The sequence below is a fragment of the Artemia franciscana genome, chromosome 15, assembly GCF_032884065.1.
Source record: "Artemia franciscana chromosome 15, ASM3288406v1, whole genome shotgun sequence".
Classification (NCBI taxonomy): Eukaryota; Metazoa; Arthropoda; class Branchiopoda; order Anostraca; family Artemiidae; genus Artemia; species Artemia franciscana.
The window spans coordinates 30,972,648-30,996,083 of record NC_088877.1 but is presented as its reverse complement, the minus strand read 5'-3'; the positions used below and the strand labels follow the sequence as shown (position 1 = coordinate 30,996,083).

The window sequence follows — 23,436 nt, the reverse complement described above, 5'->3', positions numbered from 1 at the left end:
AATATCTAGAAGGACCTCATGTCTCAGAGCTCTTATTTTAAATCCCGCCGGGATCTGGTGACATTGGGGGAACTTGGAAGAGGAAACCGGAAATCTTGAAAAACGCTTAGAGTGGAGAGATCGAGATGAAACTTTGTGGGAATAATATGCACAGGTCCTAGATACGTGATTGACATAACTGGACCGGATCCGCTCTCTTTGGGTATTTGGGGGGGGGGCAGTGCTTTGGCGATTTCGGTGCTTCTGGACGTGCTTGAACGATGAAAATTGGTACCTGCACAAATTGACTTAATAACAGTCGTTTCCCCGGTTCGACCATATGGGGGGCTGAAGGGAGGGGAAATCGTGAAAATTGAGGTATCTTTTTTTTACGAATGGTTGATCGGATCTTAAAGAAACTTGATATGTAGAAAGATCTCATGTCTCAGATGCTCCATCTTCAATTCGGATGAGATCCGGGGACATTGGATGGTGGAGGGGGGAAGTAGAAACTTTGGAAAACGCCTAGAGTGGAGAGATCGGGATGAAACTTGATGGGAAGAATAAGCACACGTTTTAGATACGTCATTGACATAACCGGACCGGATCTGATCTCTTTGGGGGAGTTAGAGGGGATATTTCCAGTGCTTTGTCGAGTTCAGTGCTTCTGGACGAACAGCAAAGTCGATAACTCTAGTACCGAGTCTAATTTTAGGTTTTGTCTTCGTCACAAGTGCCATATGAGTTCTTGGCTCGTGTTCTTATATGGTGTGAACCATACGCCATCCTTTTAGAAAATTCCAAGGGGGGAGGTTTCATTAAAATTGAAATTTCTTGTTTATTTATAAAAATGGGTATAAAATTTACTTATATATTGCCAAAACGAAACCCTGCATATACACCTTATTAGTTATTCAGTTATTCATAACTGAATTTTTTTATTTTTTCATTATTTTTTTAGTTATTCATTTTATTTTTTTATGGAGAAAAAATATATTAATTCCTAGATTCTATGTCGATAAAAAAGCAATTCGTTTTAAAATAAAATCAGAAGCTCATAAGAAAATCTATAAGCCTCGTTTTTACTTCGTACATATTATATTCTACTATCTCCACTCTTTTTTCTCTATTTCTCTTGTTTTTAGGGAGTTGAAGTATCAGAATTAACTGTAGCACGCTCAAGCTTTGTTGATTTAGGATCATGGATTGCAGGAAGAATTATTTCTGATGTAGCTATATATCCTTTCGATACCGTTGTAAACAGGCAAGTTTGTTTCTCCTTGGCATCTTTCCTTTTTTTTTCTCCCTTTCTTTCGCTGGCAATGTACCACCTGTTTTTTGTTGTTTTTTTTTGTTTTTTTTTTTGGTGACTTTTCTTCTTCTAATAGTACCTAGGGATTTTCCTAAGAGATATCTTACTATCTGCTCATTGAGACAATTTAAAAGACAAACAAGAGAAATATTTTTGCAAGTTTTCCATCTGTTTGGATTTTTTGCTCAATGTTTTTTTTCTATATGAATAGAAAAAAAGTGCTTAAAAATGTATTACTGATTAAGGAGGAAAGTAAGAAGAACTTATAGAATCTCTAACTTTCCAAGATTCAATGTGCGGACCAATATCAAACAGTTCATGATAACGAACTGTAGTAAGGACAAACCAAAATTCTAAATACGGAATTTCGATACCAATAAATACATCAAAAGAATCGCATTTTAATGCTGATTTTAAATATATATAAGTTTCATCAAGTTTAGTCTTACCCATCAAAAGTTACGAGCCTGAGAAAATTTGCCCTATTTTAGAAAATAGGAGGAAACACCCCCTAAAAGTAATGGCATCTTAACGAAAATCACACCATCAGATTCAGCGTATCAGAGAGCCCTACTGTACAAGTTCCAAGCTCCTATCTACGAAAATGTGGAGTTTTGTATTTTTTGCCAGAAGACAATTCACGGATGCGTGTTTATTTGTTTGTTTGTTTTTTCCAGGGGTGATCGTATCGACCCAGTGGTACTAGAATTTTTCGAGAGGGCTCATTCGAACGGAAATGAAAAGTTCTAGTGCCCTTTTTAAGTGACCAAAAAATTGGAGGGCACATAGGCCCCCTCCCACACTCATTTTTCCCAAAGTCGTCGGATCGAAATTCTGAGACAGCTATTTTGTTTAGGATAGTCGTAAACCTTATAACTATGTCTTTGGGGACGACTTACTCCTCCAAAGTCCCCGTGGGAAGGGCTGCAAGTTACAAACTTTGACCAGTGTTTGCATATAGTAATGGTTATTGGGAAGTGTACATGCGTTTTCAGGGGGATTTTTTGGTTAGGAGGAGGGGTCGGGAAGAGGGTATTATGTGTGAAAAACTTTCCATGGATGAATTTTTCATGGGGGGAAGAAGATTTCTATGAAGGGGCGCAGCATTTTCTAGCATTATTTAAAAAACAATGAAAAAATAAATATGAAAAAGTTTTTTCAACTGAAAGTAAGGAGTAGCATTAAAACCTAAAACGAACAGAAAATATTACGCATATAAGGGGTTCACCTCCTCCTAATACCTCACTCTTTACGTTAAAGTATTTTTAGTAATTTCAACTATTTATTCTACGGCCTTTGTGATTCAAGGGGAAAATTTTAAGCTTTAGTGTAAAGAGCGAGGTATTGACGAGTGGGCGAACCCTCTCATATACGTAATAAAAACAGACAAATATAGAAGTTTTTTACGTAAGCTAATTCGTAAGTTACGTATTTCTTTTACAACTGGACCTCCTAGGTTTTTGTGTTCTTTTACGAATACGTTCCCGAGGTACGGCAGCTTCTTCTGCCCTTTTCATACACATCACAAGTTGGAGGTCTTAATGACCTTGGTTATTGTAACAAGTATTCAATGCATTTCCAGTGATTCTTTTTACCAGCAAATGAAGGGTTTCTCTGGGCTACTGGCGAATATTTATATAGAGCATATTGAAAATTGGGCGTTAAATTCATATTTCTGGGAACATATCTTTTGGGGACGTTACATGGACGACGTAATTTCACTTTGGAGTTATGGGGAAAATGAACTTAGGGGTTGTTTAGACTATATTAATACATATAGTAGAAATTTACAGTCTACTTCAGAAATTGAAATTGAAAATAAAATATTATTCCTAGATGTAATAATTATTCGTAGCACAGATAAATTTCTGTGCTACGACAATGGTAGTTAAAATCAACTACCATTGATTTTACACCCGTAAAATCAATGGTAGTTTACCATGTGAAAATTCTGATAACCCCTCAAATATAATTTACCTCCCATGTATCCCAAAAACACTACGAATCTTAAAAAAGTTTGCACACAAAATAACCTGTATGTATTATTGACCAATAATTTCAAAATCATAAATCTCCTAAATTATACTAAAGATAAATCCCCAGTTAGTCGCCAAAGATGGGTCTATCAAATAGCATGCGACTGTGGCTAATACTATGTAGGTAGATATCACCAAAGTTTAGAGGAATGCCTACAACAGCATAAAGATGATATCACCAAAGCAATAAATTACAATATTGCTAATGTTTCTTTTGATTCTGCTTTAAGCAGCCATGTATTTGAAAGGTAGTTTGAGAAGCAATTGAAACCAGGCGTAAGACTAATAATAATATTTCCTTAAATAGGGGTATATTCACTAAATGCTCTATACATAAATTTAATTAAAAATGATCCTACGAAATATTTTACAATCCGATAGACATTAACACAGAACCAGTTACGAAAAAACCTTTGAGGTTAGCTGCCAAAAAGGTAAGATTAGCAATGAAACGTATTTTTAATTATTCTTCTTTCATTTCAATGAGTTGCCTTGTTTCACCTCACTTTATTTATCAGTCCTGGTTGAACTTTGCTGAAGTAAGGATGCTGGGATTGTCTTCAAAATTTTCATTCTAGTTTTAATGGTCTTAGGTTGTTGTAAGTCTGTTTTTTTATATATTTATGTGTTTCTGTGGACGGCCCTTAGACATAGGGCCAAAATATTCATTCAAATTGGAATTCCACAGTCTTACGAAAAGAATTCCTTATTGTTCTTCTTTTTTTTTGGTGTTTGTGATGGAAAGGCAGTGTGTTCTTCGTCGCTATTTATCTCTTGATTTAGTCTAACATCCGCCTAAATACTCCTCAGACTTCACCTCAATAGACTTAGCTTGCGTGGTAGCAATAGTTGTAGAGGCATTAGAAGTAGTATATGCATAGCACCTTTGATTTCTTCAACATTCCCTTCAACACACGCTGAAAGTTTAAGCTTAATACCATCAACCGCTCCTGAAGCATTTCTGATGAGTCCACTTGACAACCTGTGTGGGCATAGTGTGTTTCAAATTGGTTGCGTACAGTTTCTATACATCTCAACTGTTTCGCCTTACTACCCTTAGTTCTTATAGCAGTAGTAGTAGTAGTAGTAGTAGTAGTAGTAGTAGAATTAAAGTAGTAGCCTAAGCTTTAGTGGCAGTAATAGTAACAGAAGTAGTAATAACAATAATAGTAGCAGTAGTATGAGTAGAAGCAGTAACATTAGGACGGAAATATCTTCTTTTGGCTAGTTCAACATTGGAAAATTTGAGAAGTAGGTGTTACTTAAATATAAATAATATTGGAAAGTTCGTCCGGGTAGGTATCGTGATGATTTTCTTAAATAATTAATTTTAGTGTCTTTTCAGTCTCTGTTTTGTTGCTGTATTTTTTTGCTTGCTCTGTGCATGTCACCATAGCCCAATTGGGCTTTCGTGTGAATAAATCTATCTATCTATCTATCATCCATCACAATAAGTCCTGCTAATTTCGACTTCACGCACCAAACTATTCTTAAGCTATTGCTGTTACACCCTTTTGACAACCTTCATACAGACGGTATTTTGTGATTCAGTTCACCTTCCCCGCTAAAAATTTCTTGACAATTTTACCTTCATACTCTTAGGCATAGTTGTAATAGTAGTCACAGTAGTAGTATTAATATTACTAATAATAGTATTGAATAGCGTTAGCTCTACTAGCAGCAGTAGTATTTACATATTGCCTTTTGGTCAGTAGAACATCCCTCTCATTATATCCTGGAAGTTTCAACTTAGTACAATTAGCCATTGCTACGACATTACTAATATGTTCTTTGGATAGTTTGTATGTTCATATGTTTCTTGAAATTTACATCACAATGCTCTGTGCCTTACAAATAGTTGCAATAGAAGTGGTAGTAGTAGTAGTAGTAGTATGAAATGTATTGGCATTACTGTGCAAATATTGCCTTTTGATCATCTCCCTCATCATTTTCAGAATTTTTCAAATTAGTATACTAAGTTATTCCTGTGTCACAACCTTTTGACAATCCGTACACACAGAACGTGTTTTTGATTTAGTTCAACACTCCCCTCAACATTCTCTGAAAGGCCCACCTGAATGCACTTCATCTTCTTGGAAAGTAAAGTTCAAACATGCTTACCTTTCTCAATAACATACACCTAAATTACAGCCCCTGTTATGAGGACTGTAGGGAGGTTGACATCACCAAAGACATGATTACTGGACCTTTCAACAATGCTGAACAAATTAGCACTCCAAAAATTTTGATTGGATATGTTTCGTGGAATGATAGGCTTAGGGGTGGATGATTGCCCTCCATTTACTTTTGACTCTTAAAAAAGGCACTGAAATTTCTGATTTACAATCAAATGAGCTCCATCTGATCCAAAGTCTGTGCGACCACTCGTTCCATAAGAACCTTATATGCCCCGAGGCATAGCTTACAACCCTTGTCCATGGGCTTTGGGGGATTGTGTGCAATCTAGAGATATTGTCATATAATTTTCGGACTATTGGTAACAAAATGACTATCTCACAATTACAATTGAATGCATTTCAGAAAAAGAGGATGTCAGGGACGGAAGGGGGCTAGTTGCTCTCCATCATGTGTGACTCTGGAAAGGGAACTAGAACTATACATTTCCAATCGAACGAGCCCCTTCTAAAGTTCACACGACCAACCGTTCCATAAAAAACTTTTATGCCTCTGGGGCATAAATCACAAACTTTACCCCCAGACTCTGGGGGATTCTTTCAACCCCATAGGTCTTGCCATATGATCTTTGGACTATTTTTGATTAAATGGCTATCTCAAAATTTCTATCAAATGCAATTGGGGAAAGTACGGCGTGGGGTGGGAGTTGGTGCCCCATCACTTTAACTCTTAAAAAGGGCACTAGAACATCTTATTTCCAATCCAATAAGCCCCTCTGGAGTTTATACGACCGCTTTTTCCATAAAACCATATATGCCATCGGGGCATAACTTACTACCCTTGCACTGAGGGCTGTGGTTTCATCCTCAAAGACATAATTTCCAGACCTTTTAACAAAATTGCTATCTCAAAATTTTGATTCGATTTGTCTTGAGAGTTAATAGGTGCGGGGGGGGGGCTTTTTGTCTTCTAATCACTTTTGGCTATTAAAAGGGCCCTGGCCCTTTCAATTTACAACCGAATGAGGCCTTTTCGAAGTTTCTATGACAACGAATGACCATCTCTGATCATTTTGAATTTTAAAAAAAGTCTCTAGAACTTCTGATTACCAATCCAATGAGCCCTCCTCCGAAGTTTATATGACTACCCTTTCTATAAAAACATGTTATGCCCTGGGCATAACTTACAACCCTTGCCCTAAGGGCTGTGTGGGAGAGTTGTTATCCTCAAAGACATAATTTCTGGACCGACCTTTTAACTACGTTGAACAAAATGGCTATCTCAAAATTTTGATTGGATGTGTTCGGGGAAATGGTGTGGGATGAAAGTGGGGTTGGCTGCCCTCCAATTACTTTTGACTATTAAAAAGGGCACTAGCCCTTTCAATTTCTAATTGAATGAACCCTTTTTGAACTTTCTACGACAACTCCTTCGATGCGAAGTGCCTTGGTCTGAAAAAAAAATAATGCATTGTGCCCACATCGCTCTTTACCTAGGCAGCACTATTGCGCTACCTATGATTGTATAAAAACGATGTCTAATTAGAGAACAAGCCGAGACAAATGCTACAATTGCATATTTAATGAAGTAAAAAAAAAAAAAACGGGGAAAGACGTAAAGAAACCCTCCTTGACATTTAATTGCACATCAGCTAGTGTCAAGGAGGGGTAGTGGGTCATTGTTTTGGCAAGGTAGCCTTCAAATAAACATAGAATAGGGTATGGGAGGGAGAAATTAATCTCTCATTTCACTTCACTTATACTAAGTCTGAATAAGGTTGCTGTGGGGTAACGCTTCCCTTCTTATTGTAGAAAAATGTTTCTGACATTTATTTTAAAGCTCCTTTTAACTAAACTGATATGCTTCATATACATAAATTTGAATGCACGTTTGTCTATCCGTGCACTGGCAAATCCAGGGGAGTCGGTGGGGGGGACTCGGCCCCCCAATTTTTTTCTGCGCCTTCTTTCCCCGTTTTTTTTCTTTTTCCTCTCTTTTTTTAGAATAAGTTAGGTCAATTATTGGCACCCTTGTCGTGTTGCTCTTCCCTCAAGATTGTGCTCATTAGCGCCCTTGTCACATTGGGCCTCCCCCAAGATTTTGCTCTAAATCCGCCAATGTGTCTGTGTACCCTATATGCATTACTACACTGCTCATTCGGTCGCTAACACACTTTAAGTAGTTGTTTAGCACACTCTTGCGAATATTTTAGGGATTTAATCCTTCCCCCTTCAAGACCCTCTCACTACTTTTTCCGCTGATGAAATTAGAGACCCCTCAACACAAATGATTGATAGTTCTTTTCGGTAAAATTATTCACATTTTATGGGTATTCCATTAATGGGCTAGTTAATTATGAAGGAATTCCATTATCTAACACACATAATTACGAATTTTTTTCAGTAAACTCTTTGAATTTGTTATTCAATAATAATTTTCAAGTTTGAAAATAGCATCATTAGTTAATGTGTGGGGGAAATTCCCTCACACAGGAGGGGGGTCTATATACAAATAGATTTGATTTGTATATTTTTTCCGACTCCATGCATATTTAACCAAAATAAATTAATCAGGTAATTTATATAAATGCACGGTAAAGGATAAGTTTATCCAGTCTTGGATAATTTCTATTGTGAAAAGCATAACCTTTGAAAAAATTAATGTTTGTGTTTATCCATTGAGTGCATTATTGTGGTTTTCGATTTATGGAATCGATTTCCCAATGAAGGAAAACTATTGGCGGGGGAGGGGGAATTTTCTGGTGGAAAAATATCCGCAGAGAGTGGGAAAGGATTTTCCAGGAAGACAATGATTCAAAGGGAAGGAAATTTCTTGGCGAAAATGTTCAGATTTATAGATTCAAAAATGCAATCATTGTTAATATACGGGGCTGAATTTCAGCTATGAAGGGGGATTTTACACGGTGGAATTTTTCTTGAAGGGGAAATATGGTAATTTTCCGTGAATTTCCTTTCTTTTAAGATCGCAGTAATGTGAGACGACTAAGCTAGTGCTTCATAAAGCTATATGTAATGACGTGTAAATGCAAATCAGCTGTTATGAAGGAGGGGTATTGGTTTATTTTAAAGGTTGACGGGGCAGATGTCTCAAAGAGTACATTTCTTAACTCTCATTGAGCCTCTGGATATATCTAGAATGAGTTTAGGGAAGGGGAGAAGAACCTATGTTTCAGTATTTTTAAAAGGTAGTATTTTACTTTCCCTATTTACATTCAACGTTTCAATGTCTTTAAACATATGTGTACAATGTATTTAAGCTTTAGAGAATTCTATTTTTCTGTTGTGATGGTTTCAGCCGCGTAGAAGATGAAAAGTCACGCAGAATTCCCATTCATATAAACAATAATATCCTTCTCCGTCCACCCGAGATTCTGCAGTAAAATATTAATAAGAACTTACTCAATAAAACTACTGTTTATCGAAAATTTTGACTAAATATTCAAATCTTGTCCAAAATTTGTATTAAGATCCAAAATCTTAATTCTTTTGCAGGAAATCTAAAAAGTTGGGACGCTACAAATCAGTTTAAAATTCTTGGTATATACAATTTAACAGCAAGAAATCGATGATTTTACGGGGCCGTAGCCCACATCATATCATGGTTAGGCCGGTATTTAATTCGAAAAAGATCAGTGAAAAAAAAAATGAATCAAATGAAAAAAACAAGTAACGCGCAACATTAAAACTGAAAACGAACGAAAATTATTCAGTATATGAGGGAGTTGCCCCTCCTCAACCTTTTGCTCTTTATGCTAAAGTTTGACATTTTGTCCAGATACTTTAATAACGACTGCAGAAACACAAGGGCCGTTGAATGGGACTATATGGCTGTTTTTAAGCGCTAAAAAACTGTAGCTGTAACGAAAGAGGGTTCGGTGAGGGGACAGTCATTCTCGTATAGGGAATAGTTTCTATTCTTTTTAAGTTTAGTTCGAATATTCGTATAATAACAGCTTCGCACGGCGTAATTTAACAACAATGTAAGAAGAAAAAAATTAAATTTGAAAAACTTGGCCCAGAATACTTCTCAAGGCATCAATCCTTACCTTGCAGAAGAATTTCCAACTTCCTTTCCTCTCCCTCCTCAGTAATAGGGATCTGTTGCTCTGTAGACGTATGTTAACGATACTCTTATCTATAGATTATTACGGAGTGCTACTTCTGGCCAAAACGCGCTTCTCATTTCTCACTTATATCGTTATTTCATGTTTTCTATGAATGGGAGGGGGGAATAAAAAAAAATTTAAGGTTGGAAAATGGTGACTCCTCCAGAAAATTTGTCTTTTCACGTTCATCCCTCGTTGTCTGTTCTAATATAGTTTCTTTGTCTACTGTAAAGAGTGAGAAGGTCGGACTTTTTTTTTTTTTTTTTTTTTTTTTTTTTTTTTTTTTTTTTTTTTTTTTTTTTTTTTTGTATGATTGTCTACTTTCAATTAAATGCTGGTTAAATTAGGGTTCAAAAAAAAAGGAATAAATAATAAAAAACGGGAGATAAGTGTTTCGCTGTTGTTCTTCATCCTCCTTTATTTTTTGTGTTTTTTTTCTTTTGGCTTTTCTGAAAAGAAAGATATGATTTATTTTTTAAAGATGAAATTTTGCTTACGTACAGTTCTCCGTCAGTTGTTTGTGTTTTTGTGGAGTTGCCACTTAGTGTATAATTGGTTACCTAGGAAATACAATTATTGTATATAACCTCAAAACGCTAGAGAAAAATAAACGTAGTGGTTCTATAATTACGTTTGACGGGACAGCAAGGGTCACATAAGTCAAAACAATTTCGTTATATTCTGATCAATAGTTCTATATAGAGGAAAAGCCTGTAGAGCTGAAAAAGAGGCGGAAAAACTTCGAATGTAAAAGGAATTTCATCTTCAGTAATGAAAAATGTTACTCTCTTTATTTTTCTTTTGTACGACCTAAGGTTTATTTAAAGTATTTTTTCTGTAGTCCTTCAGTCTTAAGGTTTCAATGTGGGATGACGAATTGCTGTTCGCTATTTTTTATGTATAATTGCTTTTTTTTTTATTGAGAAATAGTTCAGTATTTTCCGACAATCTTTGAAAAAAGGAGTATTTCCCTAGTTTTTAGGGCAAGTTTAGAACACTCTCTAACAAATACTAGTAATAATATTATAATTTCGACATAGTGAATGTGACAGATGCGAAGCTCTTGAATCCATTGTTGCAAGTATCTTGTTATTTTGGTGCTACGAAGATAATGAAGTGCTTCAATAAAATATTTTGGTTTGTCATTAAGGGCATTAAAATCCCATCTCCTCCTAGGAGCTTAATTTTTTCATTATTTTAGCATTAATATTATAATAAGATTTAAACTTACTTCTCTAAATTAAAAACCCTAAGTAATATTGCACTGTGAGACACTGACATCGTTAAATAAAGTTTTTTAATGACTTGTATAAGACTTTAAAAGAAAGGATTAACTTGTTACGTCTTAAATAATAAGTCTTTAAAATGCTAGTCTGTAGTTTCATGAAATCGTTGTTTTAATTTATTTCCCTTATTTTTCACTAGCTTCAGTATAATATTTTTGAAAATTAGGATCTTCATTTATGTCATTGTCACAGGTGCTCTGGGTTCACTTGGTCGTGGGCTAAGCTCTGAAAATCCGAAAACTGAAAGAAATTGAAATTAAACTTAATGCCTAAAACCAAGAGAAATTATTTTTTTATTTGGGATGCTGCTGCTCCCCCCTCCTTGTATCACCACTCCATGTTAAAGTTTCAATTTTTTCAAACTTTAAGAATGAATGTTTAAGCACTGGAGAATGAAAAAATCTCTTATTTGTATTTACTTTAAATAATGAAATTTCCAGTTTAAACATTTTCAATGTATCCATCAAATAAAGCACGTGTATTTACGAACTTCCTGTATTTGTTGCTTTCTTTACTTTAAAGCACTGTTCAGACTTCAGAATAAAGAATGGGATGGTTGGTGACGGGGGGTGGCAGTTTCCCTCATACACAGGATATTTTGTTTCGCGAAGAAAGGAAACAACTATTCATGTTCGGTAAAATGGCAAGTAGTCGATGTCACCACTGGGGTCTCATGGTACGCATAGGTGAAGGCTGACTGCCTCACCTATGAAAGGATCACCAGCTGTGCTTAATCCAAGGTTGCCAGCTCTGGCTAGCAACCGAGAAATCTTCGGCTCAACTCCCTCGTCAGCAGTGATTTTTCGAGCAATTACCTTTAATTCCTAGTGGTTTCGACAAGTACAATAGTAAATCAGCCCTTCATAGTATAAAAGGAAAATACCTGAATAACCAAAACAAAATTGTACAAAAGTAGCAAACGATAAAAACAATACATTTATCACAATCAACTGAAATAAGCATATGTTAAGGATATAATCATTAAAAGACGATTATAAAAACAATATATCGAATAAATATTTACGGCTGGAAACTCCCACTTATATTTTGTTGTTTGTGTTGTTGTTTTCTAATTAATTTCTATATGTATTATTCATTTTCTAGGCTTTACTTACAAGGTACACGAACAATAATTGACAACCTTGATGACGGAATTAGTGTTGTCCCGATTGTAACCAGGTATGAAGGATTTTGGGACTGTTGGAGGTCTATTATAGCTGAAGAAGGACGCTTGGGTCTGTATAAAGTAAGGACCTCTTGAGTAATCAAATTTGGGCTTTGTAGAGTAGGCTTTTATGAATTTAGGTTTTATAGACGCAGAAGAATTAAGATAATAAAACTGTAACAAGAATGGAAAAAACTAAAAAAAAAATGATAATATGAAAAGCCTGAATGAGTAGCAGCTATAATTTATCATATTTAAGTTTCTTCCTTCTTTCCTTTTTTTAGACACAGAAGAATTAAGATTATAAAACTGCAACAAGAATGGAAAAAAACTATAAAAAATGATAATATAAAAAGCCTGAATGAGTAACAACTATAGTTTATCGCATTTAAGTTTCTTCTGTCTTTCCTTTTTTTGCTTTTGCTGTATAACGTTTTACATCTCTTTGTGTTATTTTGTTGTATGTTTTATCTGTTCAGTCTAGCTTTCTTGCTTGTTTTTTTTTCGTTGAAAAACGCTTCTGGGCGTCAACCTGAAATATTCAGGCTTTTACTAGTAAAAATGTATTTGTAATATTTTTATTATGTGATTTGAAAGTTTTACCCTTTATTACATATTTTTATATCATTTTAATCATAAATGATAATCCAGTAAATTATTTAGTTAGAAAGTACAAATCAATTTCTGAAAACTAAATAATTGCCAGATTAAAAAAATCAAAATACTCTATTATATTTATTATATTCATATTTTTTATGTCCAAAGTTGTTGGTTTTTTTTTTTTTTTCTTTCTTTCTTTTCTCGTCTCCTAAAAACGTCTTTTAGTGTGATCGCTTTAAAAAAAAGTGTGCGGTATTTTACTAATTTTCTTCATATGTTTTTCCGTAAGATTTGAAAATCAAAACAGAATAGAAATAAAAAAGGACGATATTTAAAAAAGGAAAAGTAGGTTTTATTGTTCCTTTGTTCGAATTTTATCAAACCTACTCACAATGACATTTTGCTATAGCTAAAATTCAACTCGTTTTAAATTTTGGAATCAGTTGAATTCAAATAGTCACACGGGAGCGAGTTCTTTCAGAAGATGGCATGTCAGAATTGGGGAGAATGTGTAGGAATACTAAAATTGGTAAATTGTTTGGAAAATGTAAAAAAATTAAAAGAAGAAGAATCGAAAAATATGTAGAATCTGGGTACATACACAGAGATTAGGGCTCAAGATGAATAAGCTAAGTCTTGTTTGGACTGGTAAGGTATTAATGATAGAATATTAATCGTTCGTTTTATAACTTAAAAGTTCAGGGTATCAGTTATAGTACTATATGCCCTTGTAGAACCGACTGACGGAGATACTAGTGACTCAGATGAATTTTATTTACAGTTACAGGAGCAAATAGACAGGGTCTCATGTAGAAATATGGTGTTTTTATTAGGAGATTTTAACGCCCAGATCGATAGAAATATGGATAGATGGTATCCTACCCTAGGTAAATAAGGTGTAGCAAAAGAAAACAGAAAGGGCTACAGACTGTTGCAATTTTGTGGGTATAATAATTAGGTTATAACCAAAAGGGTGTTTGGTCCGAAAATGGCCCATAAGTTAACACGGTATTCACGTGATTGTAAGCCAGCAAACCTTATTGATTATGTTATTGTAATCCGAAGACTGGCAGGATCAGTGCAAGATAGTAGGGTATATAGGAGTGCTGTTATTGATGTTCAAAGTAAAGATCACCATATAGTAATGTCTAGTGTTAATTTTAAGCTGAAATTTCAGATGGGTAACTACCTACCGGGAAATTATAATGTTTGTAGATTTCAGGATGAAAATTTGTGAGAAACTTTCCTGGAACAGTTAAATACTAAACTGGATAATTTAAAATTTGACAATATGGAAGATGGATGAAATAAATGTAGGAAAACAATTCGTGTCTTAGGGAAGAAAGTTAGAACTGTAGCTAGGAATATTAATGAATAAGCTTTATGTTTAATAGAGAGGAGAAGGGGTGTATACAAGAGTTATCTGAGTGATAGATTATATGAGATTAAAAAGAATGAAAAGCAAGCGGAGAAAGCATTAAAATAAGAACTAAAGAGGTGTGAAGTAGAGCCCATGGATTTAATTGCCGAGGATCTGGAAGATGCACCTAGACGGCGTAATAGTAAAATATTGTACTGGCATGTTAAGAAATTGAGAGGGAGTAGTCAATCTGGACTTGTCCCAGTTAAATATAGGAACTGGCCACAATTAGTAACAAGGAAAGAGTTAAAGAGAGATGGGCCGAACATTTTGAGAATTTGCTAAACTGAGATAAAGTTGCAGGAAAAGATATAGAGGAAAATGAAAAAGTTTGTGATACCTTGGGTGTGAAGAAAGATTTGTTCTGGAGGAGGAATTAGCGACAGTCCTAAAAGGATAAAAAAAAATAAGGCTCCAGCTGCTGATAGTATGGTAAATGAGTTTCTTAAATATGGTGGCTCTGAGTTAGAAGTAAGTTACTGAAGACTATGAATATGATTTTTGAAAAAGGGGAAGTACCTAGCAATTTTAGGAAATCCTCAATTAAACCACTGTATAAGGAAAATGATAAGAGTGAGTGGGGTAATTATCGAGGTATTAGTCTGGTCTTTACGTAGCAAATTACTTAGTAATACGATACGTTTTAGACTGAGATACACTCACAAGGTGAAGCTGTTTAACCTTAAGCCGCTAAATTTTGAAAATTCTAATTTTACCATAAATTCTAATAACATAGGTTGCCCCGTTCGGCTGCGAGTCCAGGGGACTTGTCAGTCATGTGTCAATCCTAAAACCCGGTCGCTTGTCTGAGACTTTGGCTCTCAAGTTTTTATTAATTTCTACCAAATCGATTTTAATTCAAAGTTGATTGAATTAAAATCAACATTATGGAAGTAAATAAAGCTTGAGAGCCAAAGTCTCGGGCAGGCGACCGAGTTTTAAGATTGACACATGACTGACAAGTCCCCTGGACTCGCAGCCGAACGGGGCAACCTGTATTTTCATACTATTTGGGTTTACGGCGTGGATAAACGCCGAGTCACTTCAACTTCGTGGAAGTGAATAAAAACCTGAGTGCCAAAGTCTTAGAGGGCGACCGTGTTTTAGGATTGATACATGACCGACAGGTCCCCTGGCCTCCAGGCGATCCTAAAGGTTAAGTACAAGGCAGCAATTGTATTTAGAAATTGAAAAGCTTTGTCAGTTTTCTGTATTGTTTTTTTTTAACTTTTTTTTCTTTACAAGACCACGTCCTGGATTACTTTTTTTGAAAGTAAATAATTTAGATTTTTAAAGCAATTTGTTTCCATCATAACTTGACATGACATATCGAAAATACAAAACCCACGAGTAAAGCTGTACTCGTGACCCTAATGTATATATATAAAGACACTTTATAGGCTTAATACAGAATTTCTAGAGATATATATGACTTTTATCTTGAATTAATCACACAATTCTTTACATCTCTTATTTGCCTTTGTAGGGATTTGGGGCCCTTGTGTTGCAGTATGGAATCGAGCTGATGTTTTTACGTGGCGTTCAATTTTTATTGTGTGACGTGTACGGCTCAAGATTCCATAGTTCTACGGAGACAGCAAGAGAACCGACAGTGGAGGTCTATCGTTCGGCATCAGTGGAACCTTCTATGGTTAGTTGAAAAACTAGCTGTATACAAACTTAATTAAATTGAAATATAAAAAAAATCAAGACATTAAAATGACGAGGGAATTATAGAGTAAATGCAAGATTAAGATCAACACAAATCCAAATATTCAACTGAGCTACTCCTATAAGGTTCAGAATGTAGTTAAGATCAAATACCAAATTTATAAAACGAAGGAATGAGAACAATTTATTTCAGTTACAAAACATTCAATTGATTTACTCGTGTATGGCTTAGAACGTAACTAAGATCAAACATCAGATTTGTAAAACAAAGAATCTAAATTAATTGGTTCATTTAAAACATAATCCTTTAAGACCTTCATGTGTAATCTTTATCAAACCTTTATATATATATATATATATATATATATATATATATATATATATATTATACGAAAATAAAATAATAAATAGGATATACCTTTAAAGCTCAGTCACTGTGTCATCATTCAAGATTAACCTGAATGGTCTAAACCAGACACTTAAGGGGGCCTTCCCGTCTTCCAACCCCTTGTACTCTTCGCAGGAGTTACCTTTTTTATGGTACTTGGTAATTACCAAGTGACATATAGCAATCGGAATTTCTGTCAGTCTGTCTGTATGTCGGTCCCGGTTTTGCTAGTTTGGGCACTTCCAGATAAGCTAAGACGATGAAATTTAGCAGCTATATCAGGGACGAAACCCTGATATATTAAATTAGAAATAGTCGTTTCCCCAATTCGACCATCTGGGGGAGGGGGGGGGGGACGGTTAATTCGGAAAAATTAGAAAAATGTGGTATTTTTAACTTATGAACGGTTGATCATGTATTAATGAAATTTGATATATAGAAGGATATAGTGTCTCAGAGCTCTTATTTTAAATCCCGACTGGATCCGGTGACATTTGAGGGAGTTGGAGGGTAAGAGACCACGCTTAGAGTGGAGAGATCGGGATGAAACTTGGTGAGAAAAATAAGCACAGGTATTAGATACGTGATTGACATAACTGGAATACATCTGCCCTCTTTGGGGGGGGGGGGTAATTTGGAAAAATTAGAAAAAATGAGGTATTTTTAACTTACGAACGTGTGATCGGATCTTAATAAATTGGATATTTAGAAGGATCTCGTAACTAAGACCTCTTATTTTAAATGCCGACCGGATCCGGTGTCATTGGGGGGAGTTTGAGTGGAACTGGAAATCTTGGAAAACGCTTAGAGTGGAGAGATCGGGACGAAACTTGGTGGGAAGAATAAACACAAGTCCTAGATACGGAATTGACACAACCGGACCGGATCTCCCCTTTTTGGGGGAGGGGGAGATTTCCAGCGCTTTGGCTAGTTCGGTGTTTCTGGACCTGCTAGGGCGATGAAAAATGGTAGGCGTGTCAGGGACCTGCACAAATTGGCTTGATAGCACCCGTTTGCCCGATTCAACCATCTGGGGGGGGAGCTGGAGGAAGGGGACATCATGAAAATGTCGGGATGTTTATCTTACGAATGAGCGATCAGATCTTGATGAAACTTGATATATAGAAAGATCTCATGTCTCAGATGCTCCATTTTAAATTTGGGACATAGGGGTGGAGAGGGAAACGGAATTCTCGGAAATTGAAAATCTTGGGAAACTCTTAGAGTGGAGAGATCGGGATGAAACTTAATGGGAAGCATAAACACAAGTTCTTGATACGGGATTGCTTTAACCGGACAGGATTCGCTGTTTTTGGGGAGTTGAGGGGATTTCTAGTACTTTGACTAGTTCGAGAATAAGTACAAGTTATAGATTTATGATTGACATAAGCGGACCGGATCTGATCTTTTTGGGGAAATTGGAGGGATTTCTAGTGCTTTGGCGAGTTCGATGCTTCTTGACGTGCTAGGACGATGAAATCGATAACTCTAGTACCGAGTCTAATTATAGGTTCCGACCTCGTCACAGTGCCATAAAAGCTCTTGGCTCTTGTTCTAGAGATATTTCCCTTCCCCCCCCCTTACAACAAAATTAGTTTCTGCAGAAGTCACTTAGGCCAGGCTTAGGCTGGTAAAAATTAGTAAAAAAAAACCGCCAGCATAAGAGATTTTAAAATACTAAGGACATCAAAGACAAACATTTTGTTCCTTTTGGTCTATTCACATAGGAAAACTGTTACAAAACTATATAGTCTTTATAGCAGTCCCACATTTTTGTCCGGATCGCCCTGTTGAAATGCCAAACAAATAAGCGAAGCCTATTAGTCGAGATCGAGTATTCTTTTAGTTTATAAAAATACAGATATTAACAATCTGCTGATTCATAAAGATAACTACTTATTCAAAGGAAAGCTAGATTTTTTTCAGATTTTGGTGTCATTTGTTTTTTTTCTAATTTTTCTGCCACATTTCTTTTCTTTTCCTTTCTTTAGGGGGCTCTGGTTACTTTCAAAAACTACTTAGTTAACAACGGAGATATTTTTCACTAGAAATATAATTCCCGATTTTTCCAGATCTTTATGTTAACCAAATCAAACAATCATATTTCATTTTCACTGTTCTCAGTACTATAAATTCTATGAACAATTAGGTATATAAAGTGATTAGCAAAATAAGATCCAGATTCGCAAAGATATTTAAAAAAGAAAATCATAAACTCTGTATCATAACCAAGCACATTAACTCATGTTAGAGCTACCTTTCCGCATTATTATTAATATTGCAAACTTTCTTTAGAATTTCATCTTAGTCTAAAAAAGTTTTAAAGAATGTTCTTTTATATGTGTGTATATATAACATTTGATAAACCAGCGAATGTGAATTTGGCTCCCATCCACATTGTTGCATTGTCAATTATTAAATATAAGCCATGCCCCCTGGGTCCTTTTGGCCAAGTCAGTCTTTTATTTTTAGCCCAATATAAAGCAAGTTGAAAGAAGACGTAGTTAGAAAAAAATGAAATTTTGTTTCCCTTAGGGTTTTGTTACTAGCTTTTAGATTTTACTGCGTAACGCTTGATGTCTGTAGCTGTACTTTTCTTAGGACCTATTTGTTCCAAAAGTGTAATTTTATGGTCCAAAGTATCAGAAATTCCCAGCTGATGTTGTGCAATCTCATTCTAGCTTAAGATGGACACTGAAATTTCAAATTTACGATAAATTTAAAGGAAAAAGCTTTCTCCAATCAAATATAAAATTTGTAATCATAATGTAAATCGTGCTCTGAGCAAAGAAAATTCTGTCATATTTTTAAGACTGCTTGCACGTATTGCTCATTTTTAATCAAAGTTTTTTTTTATCTTTAAGCAGCAAGATTTTACTGGACTATGAAGTTAGAGGACACCTTTTGGGAAATATGAAAATCCCAATAATCACAAACAAATATGAAGTCTTTAAAGTAAATGTATGGCGTATAAATTCTTAGCCTCCGCTGCACTCGAGCATTAATTTATATCTTATCAGTGTCTCGTACTTTCGGATAATACTACCTGATATATATTCTTTTTTTTCGTCCCATACAATTTTTTTTTATAATTTGAACAGTATATGCAACTACCAGGTTTCAGTAACCGAAATAAAAATGGTAGAATTGTTAACTGGTTGACTTGTTAAAAGATGATTAACTTGTTATATCACGATTTCAAGAAAAATTCTCTTCGACCGGTTTCAGTGGTCGAAACTCCCCAAGTTTCTGCTCCACTAAGCTGAAAAGAATGCAGTAATATACCGAGAAAATAGTGGATTAAGAGCAAAAGAAACTGCATTCAAGCGTAACTAAAATGGAAATTCCTGGTTGGTCTAAACTGATCAACACATACCCACGACATGATTCGTAAATTCGTCCGGATTTGCACAGTAATCGACCTCTTTCTCTTTAGAATACTTAGTTCCATGGATTGTAAAGGTGCAACCACATGGTGTGCTATCTATTCTCTGTGGTTAGGACCCCATCTTGTGAGTGTTGCTTTCTGTCTAACTTTGAGGCTATATTTTCCATCCATTTTTTTATACATATTCGTCTTTGAAATTCCTTACAAATCGTGAAAACACAGCATTGCAACAAGTGACGACCTGAAGCTAATGCTGCAGCCTTTTTTGGAAAGAATTCAATTCCTCAGTGTCACATGAATAAAATACAGAAATAAAACGTAGAAAATACATGAATAAAATAGCAGAATAGACCCATAATTTTTATAGATGGATCATAAAAGCCGGAATCTACCGTTAAGTCAAGAATGGACGAAATTTTGCAATGAAAGAAAAACAAAAATAATGTGGAGCCTACTCAAGATAACTCAGACAATGCGATCACTGGTTAACACTGGAACCATGGTAATTAGTGTCCCAATGATGTCAGATTAAGAATAAATACCACACCATGGCTTGTAGCTTTAGGTAATGGTAACCAATAGTAGATCTTAGAAAGAAGATTGAATATCCCATTGGAACCCCACTCTCCTCGAGAGCATAAAAAAGTCTTACGTTTTTATGATCGTTCTATCCTTGTCTGTATTGCAAAAAAAGGGAAAATTCATGTTTCATGATGAAAGATAATGATGTCTGTGCCGGCATTATAGAGCAAAAATTACAAAGGATTTAACAATCTTCTACTTTGCTATCGCATCTATCAGGTCGCAAGATAGCGATTATTTTATCAGCAGTAGCGCTTTACAAAATTCAGTCTAGTCTTCAAACTATACCTAAATTGCAGAGATCCATGTCACTTCCATTAATCACAGACAGTGTGGCTGTACTAGTCGCATTTTCAAATTATTTATTTTCTTCTAAAGTCTTTAAAAGGCTTGAAAACTCTTTTGCGACAACGTTTCAAACACGGCAATCAAAAGTAAAACTGAATAATCGACAAAATGTTTGAAAGCTTTTGCACTCTAATCGGCATTTTGACAGAAAGAGCTCCAGTAATTAGTCGGCTTTACATCTGTATCCTTAAGCAAATTATCTTCAGAATTAAGCAACGCCAACCAATTTTTTTTTCTCAGTTTTACTATCCTATGAAGGACGTCCAAGCTTTTACCATCAAATTTTAGAAAAACGTGTGATAACTTTCAGCTATTACCTGTAATTTACTAGGACTTGTGCGGACTGACTAGTTCTTCTCAATTTCTCAACATACCAATGCGGAATTTTATTACTATACTGTCTAGCCGCATCTTTCTACCCTTTGGAATTCTGTCCATATCGTACCTTTCACATCTTATTGTCTAGTTCCCTTACTTTCTTCTTGTCTTATTTCAAATGTGCATTGAAAGAAATTGGATCCCTGATTTGTTGTGTTCTGGTACAATAGCAAATATAAAAAAATTTAAATTCTATGTTTTTGCTGTAGATACCGCCCCATTACTATATCAGCGTCTTAAGAATTGTCCTGTAGAGTTTAATTCTGCTTGAATAGATCAGGAAGCGTTTGATGGATAATAGATAGTCTATTTTCTGTAATCACCGGTGCCTTACATTTGTTAATCGCCTATTGATTTTTTCTGTATACAAAAATGTATTCGTTAAGCATTCTATTCGTTTCTTTTCTTTCCCCTTTCCCCACTTCTTTTTTTGTATGTTTGTAAGTGGCCATAAATAAACTCATCTTACAGGATCTATAACTCAGAAACATCTTGTGCAAAATCCTTCTCTCTTCTACCATGATATTAAGTTGAAAATTTCAGGGACAGTTGAGGAGGAGTGTAAAACCTATCAATAAACACTATATTTTTCTAGATACTCATAAGGTGGTCTGTGTAACATCCTAGGAAAAGTTAAAGGTGTAATTTTGGAACTTTCAGGGCATGTTTATGGGAATGTTTAACTAAATCAAAAGATGATAAGTACATCCAAGATTATCTAATTGCCTATCACCTATATCTCTGAAACGGCAAAGTCTATTAAGTTGAAACTTCCTGGGCATGTTGGAGGGATGTTGAACTAAATCAAAAGAAATTATGCATCCAGGTTATCAAAAGAGCATATCTACAATATCTTTGGAATGTCAAAGGGTATTAATTTGAAACTTTCAGGGGATGTTAAGCTGAATCGGAATACACTATAAGTATCCAGATAGTCGAAAGAATATGAGATCATACAGGTGCCTGTAATATCTCAGGAGCCGTTAAATGTTAATTAAGACTTAAGTAGTTAAGGAGCCGTTAATTAAGACTTTCATGGGATACTGAGAATAATTTTAAATTAAAATAAAAGACACCGTCTGTATTCAAGTTTGTCAAACGCGTTTATCTACAAATTCTCAGGGGCGCCTAGGGGAATTAAGATGAATCTTTCAAGATGTGTTCAAGGGGATGGTCGATTAACATTTGTCTGTATTCAGGGTTGTAAAATGAGAGTTTTCAGGGTGTCTTCAAACTCATAAGCCCAAATATAATGCAGATTTTTTATCCATCTATTTGAATAATATTCCATTAATTAATTAAAATTATACTTTTAATTAATTAATGGAAAATAGTCCTATAAGGTGCATGTCTGTAATTAATTCCTGATCGACTACCGTGACTGGGCGCTGTAATGAATTAGGGCCAAGATATGAGAGCATCTTGTATATCTTTTAACAGATAGCATTTTATCATACGTACGTCTCTACGTTATTTTCGATAAGAAAATCGTTGCTTATAAACACAAGAAAAAAAGCTATAACAAAACATGCCGGCATTTTGTGATCTTTTTGAGTACTCTGGCCGAGCGCGTCATTGTTGGCGCTAGGCCCCACGCCCACCTAATGCCGTCTTTGGACTCTGGAAAAACCGTGTTTAAGTCATAGACTAATTATTTTGACCTACAAGATAAGCAGACTAAGCAAAACTGAAAAAATTAAAATCCCAGAATGAAGATAGGACAATAACCTGTCTTCACAGAATTTTTAGTGCTTTGTAATTGTCATCATTCTTGTTAGATCCAAGGTGGCTGTTTACCTGCTTGTGCATTGCAATGTTGTTGGTTTTTATGTTTGCTTGAGGTTTTGCTATATATTGTATTATTTTTATTTTTAATTATACTTTTTTATTATTTATTTCATATTATATTGTATTATCTTTATACTTATATAATCTTATATTATTTTTAAATTATTTTCATATGTTATGTCAGTATCTACTGAGCTAGTAAATCTATCCCGGAACCATCCATTTTATGTTGTATCTTTTTACAATCATCCTTTTGCGAATTTTTTATTTTATTATTAATCTTACTCTTGTTTTTACGTACGTAGGAAGTATATAACTCGGATTTATGAGGAAAAATATAAATTTATTTTGTTTTTTCTATCGTCAGGAGGCAGTCCCAAGCACCTCTCTCAATCAGGAAAGACACATGTGGAAGAGTTCTTCGGTGGACTTCCCAATTACAACTAGTCAGAACACAATGGACTATGGAACAATTCCAGGATCTAGGCCGTCCACACTGTCCTATCGTAATCGTCAAAACTTTTAATTTTGAAATTATTGTTTGTTTTCGCTTCTATATTGAGTAAAGTTGTCATGCAGTTATTCTGACTGATTTTTGGATCTTTTTTACCCTAGTCTCACGTAACAAATGATTCGTATTATTTTAAGTTGTAGGTAGGATACAAAAGTACTTGGTGTTCGTGGGTAAGGATAGCCGACTACTTCATGAGTTATATGATTCCTCTGTTTTATGGCTCTGACGAATTTCTTCTCAACACTCTCGTCCCCTAGGTATAAACAGTGGGGGTTTGGTTCCTTTTCTGTATGTACAAAAATCCTATCTCATTGTCATA

At 35.1% G+C, this 23,436-nt stretch overlaps 1 protein-coding gene across 1 annotated transcript in view; it reads left to right on the top strand.

Moving 5' to 3' along the window:
- Positions 1–23,185, top strand: part of LOC136036342 (mitochondrial outer membrane protein SLC25A46-like) — a 68,586-nt gene extending 45,401 nt beyond the window's left edge. The window contains exons 8-11 of the mRNA XM_065718492.1: positions 1,125–1,243; positions 11,980–12,121; positions 15,547–15,711; positions 22,971–23,185. Coding sequence (XP_065574564.1) covers positions 1,125–1,243; positions 11,980–12,121; positions 15,547–15,711; positions 22,971–23,129 — 585 coding nt within the window. The 3' untranslated portion in view covers positions 23,130–23,185. The remainder of the gene's footprint in view (positions 1–1,124; positions 1,244–11,979; positions 12,122–15,546; positions 15,712–22,970) is intronic.
- The last annotated feature ends 251 nt before the right edge of the window (positions 23,186–23,436 follow it).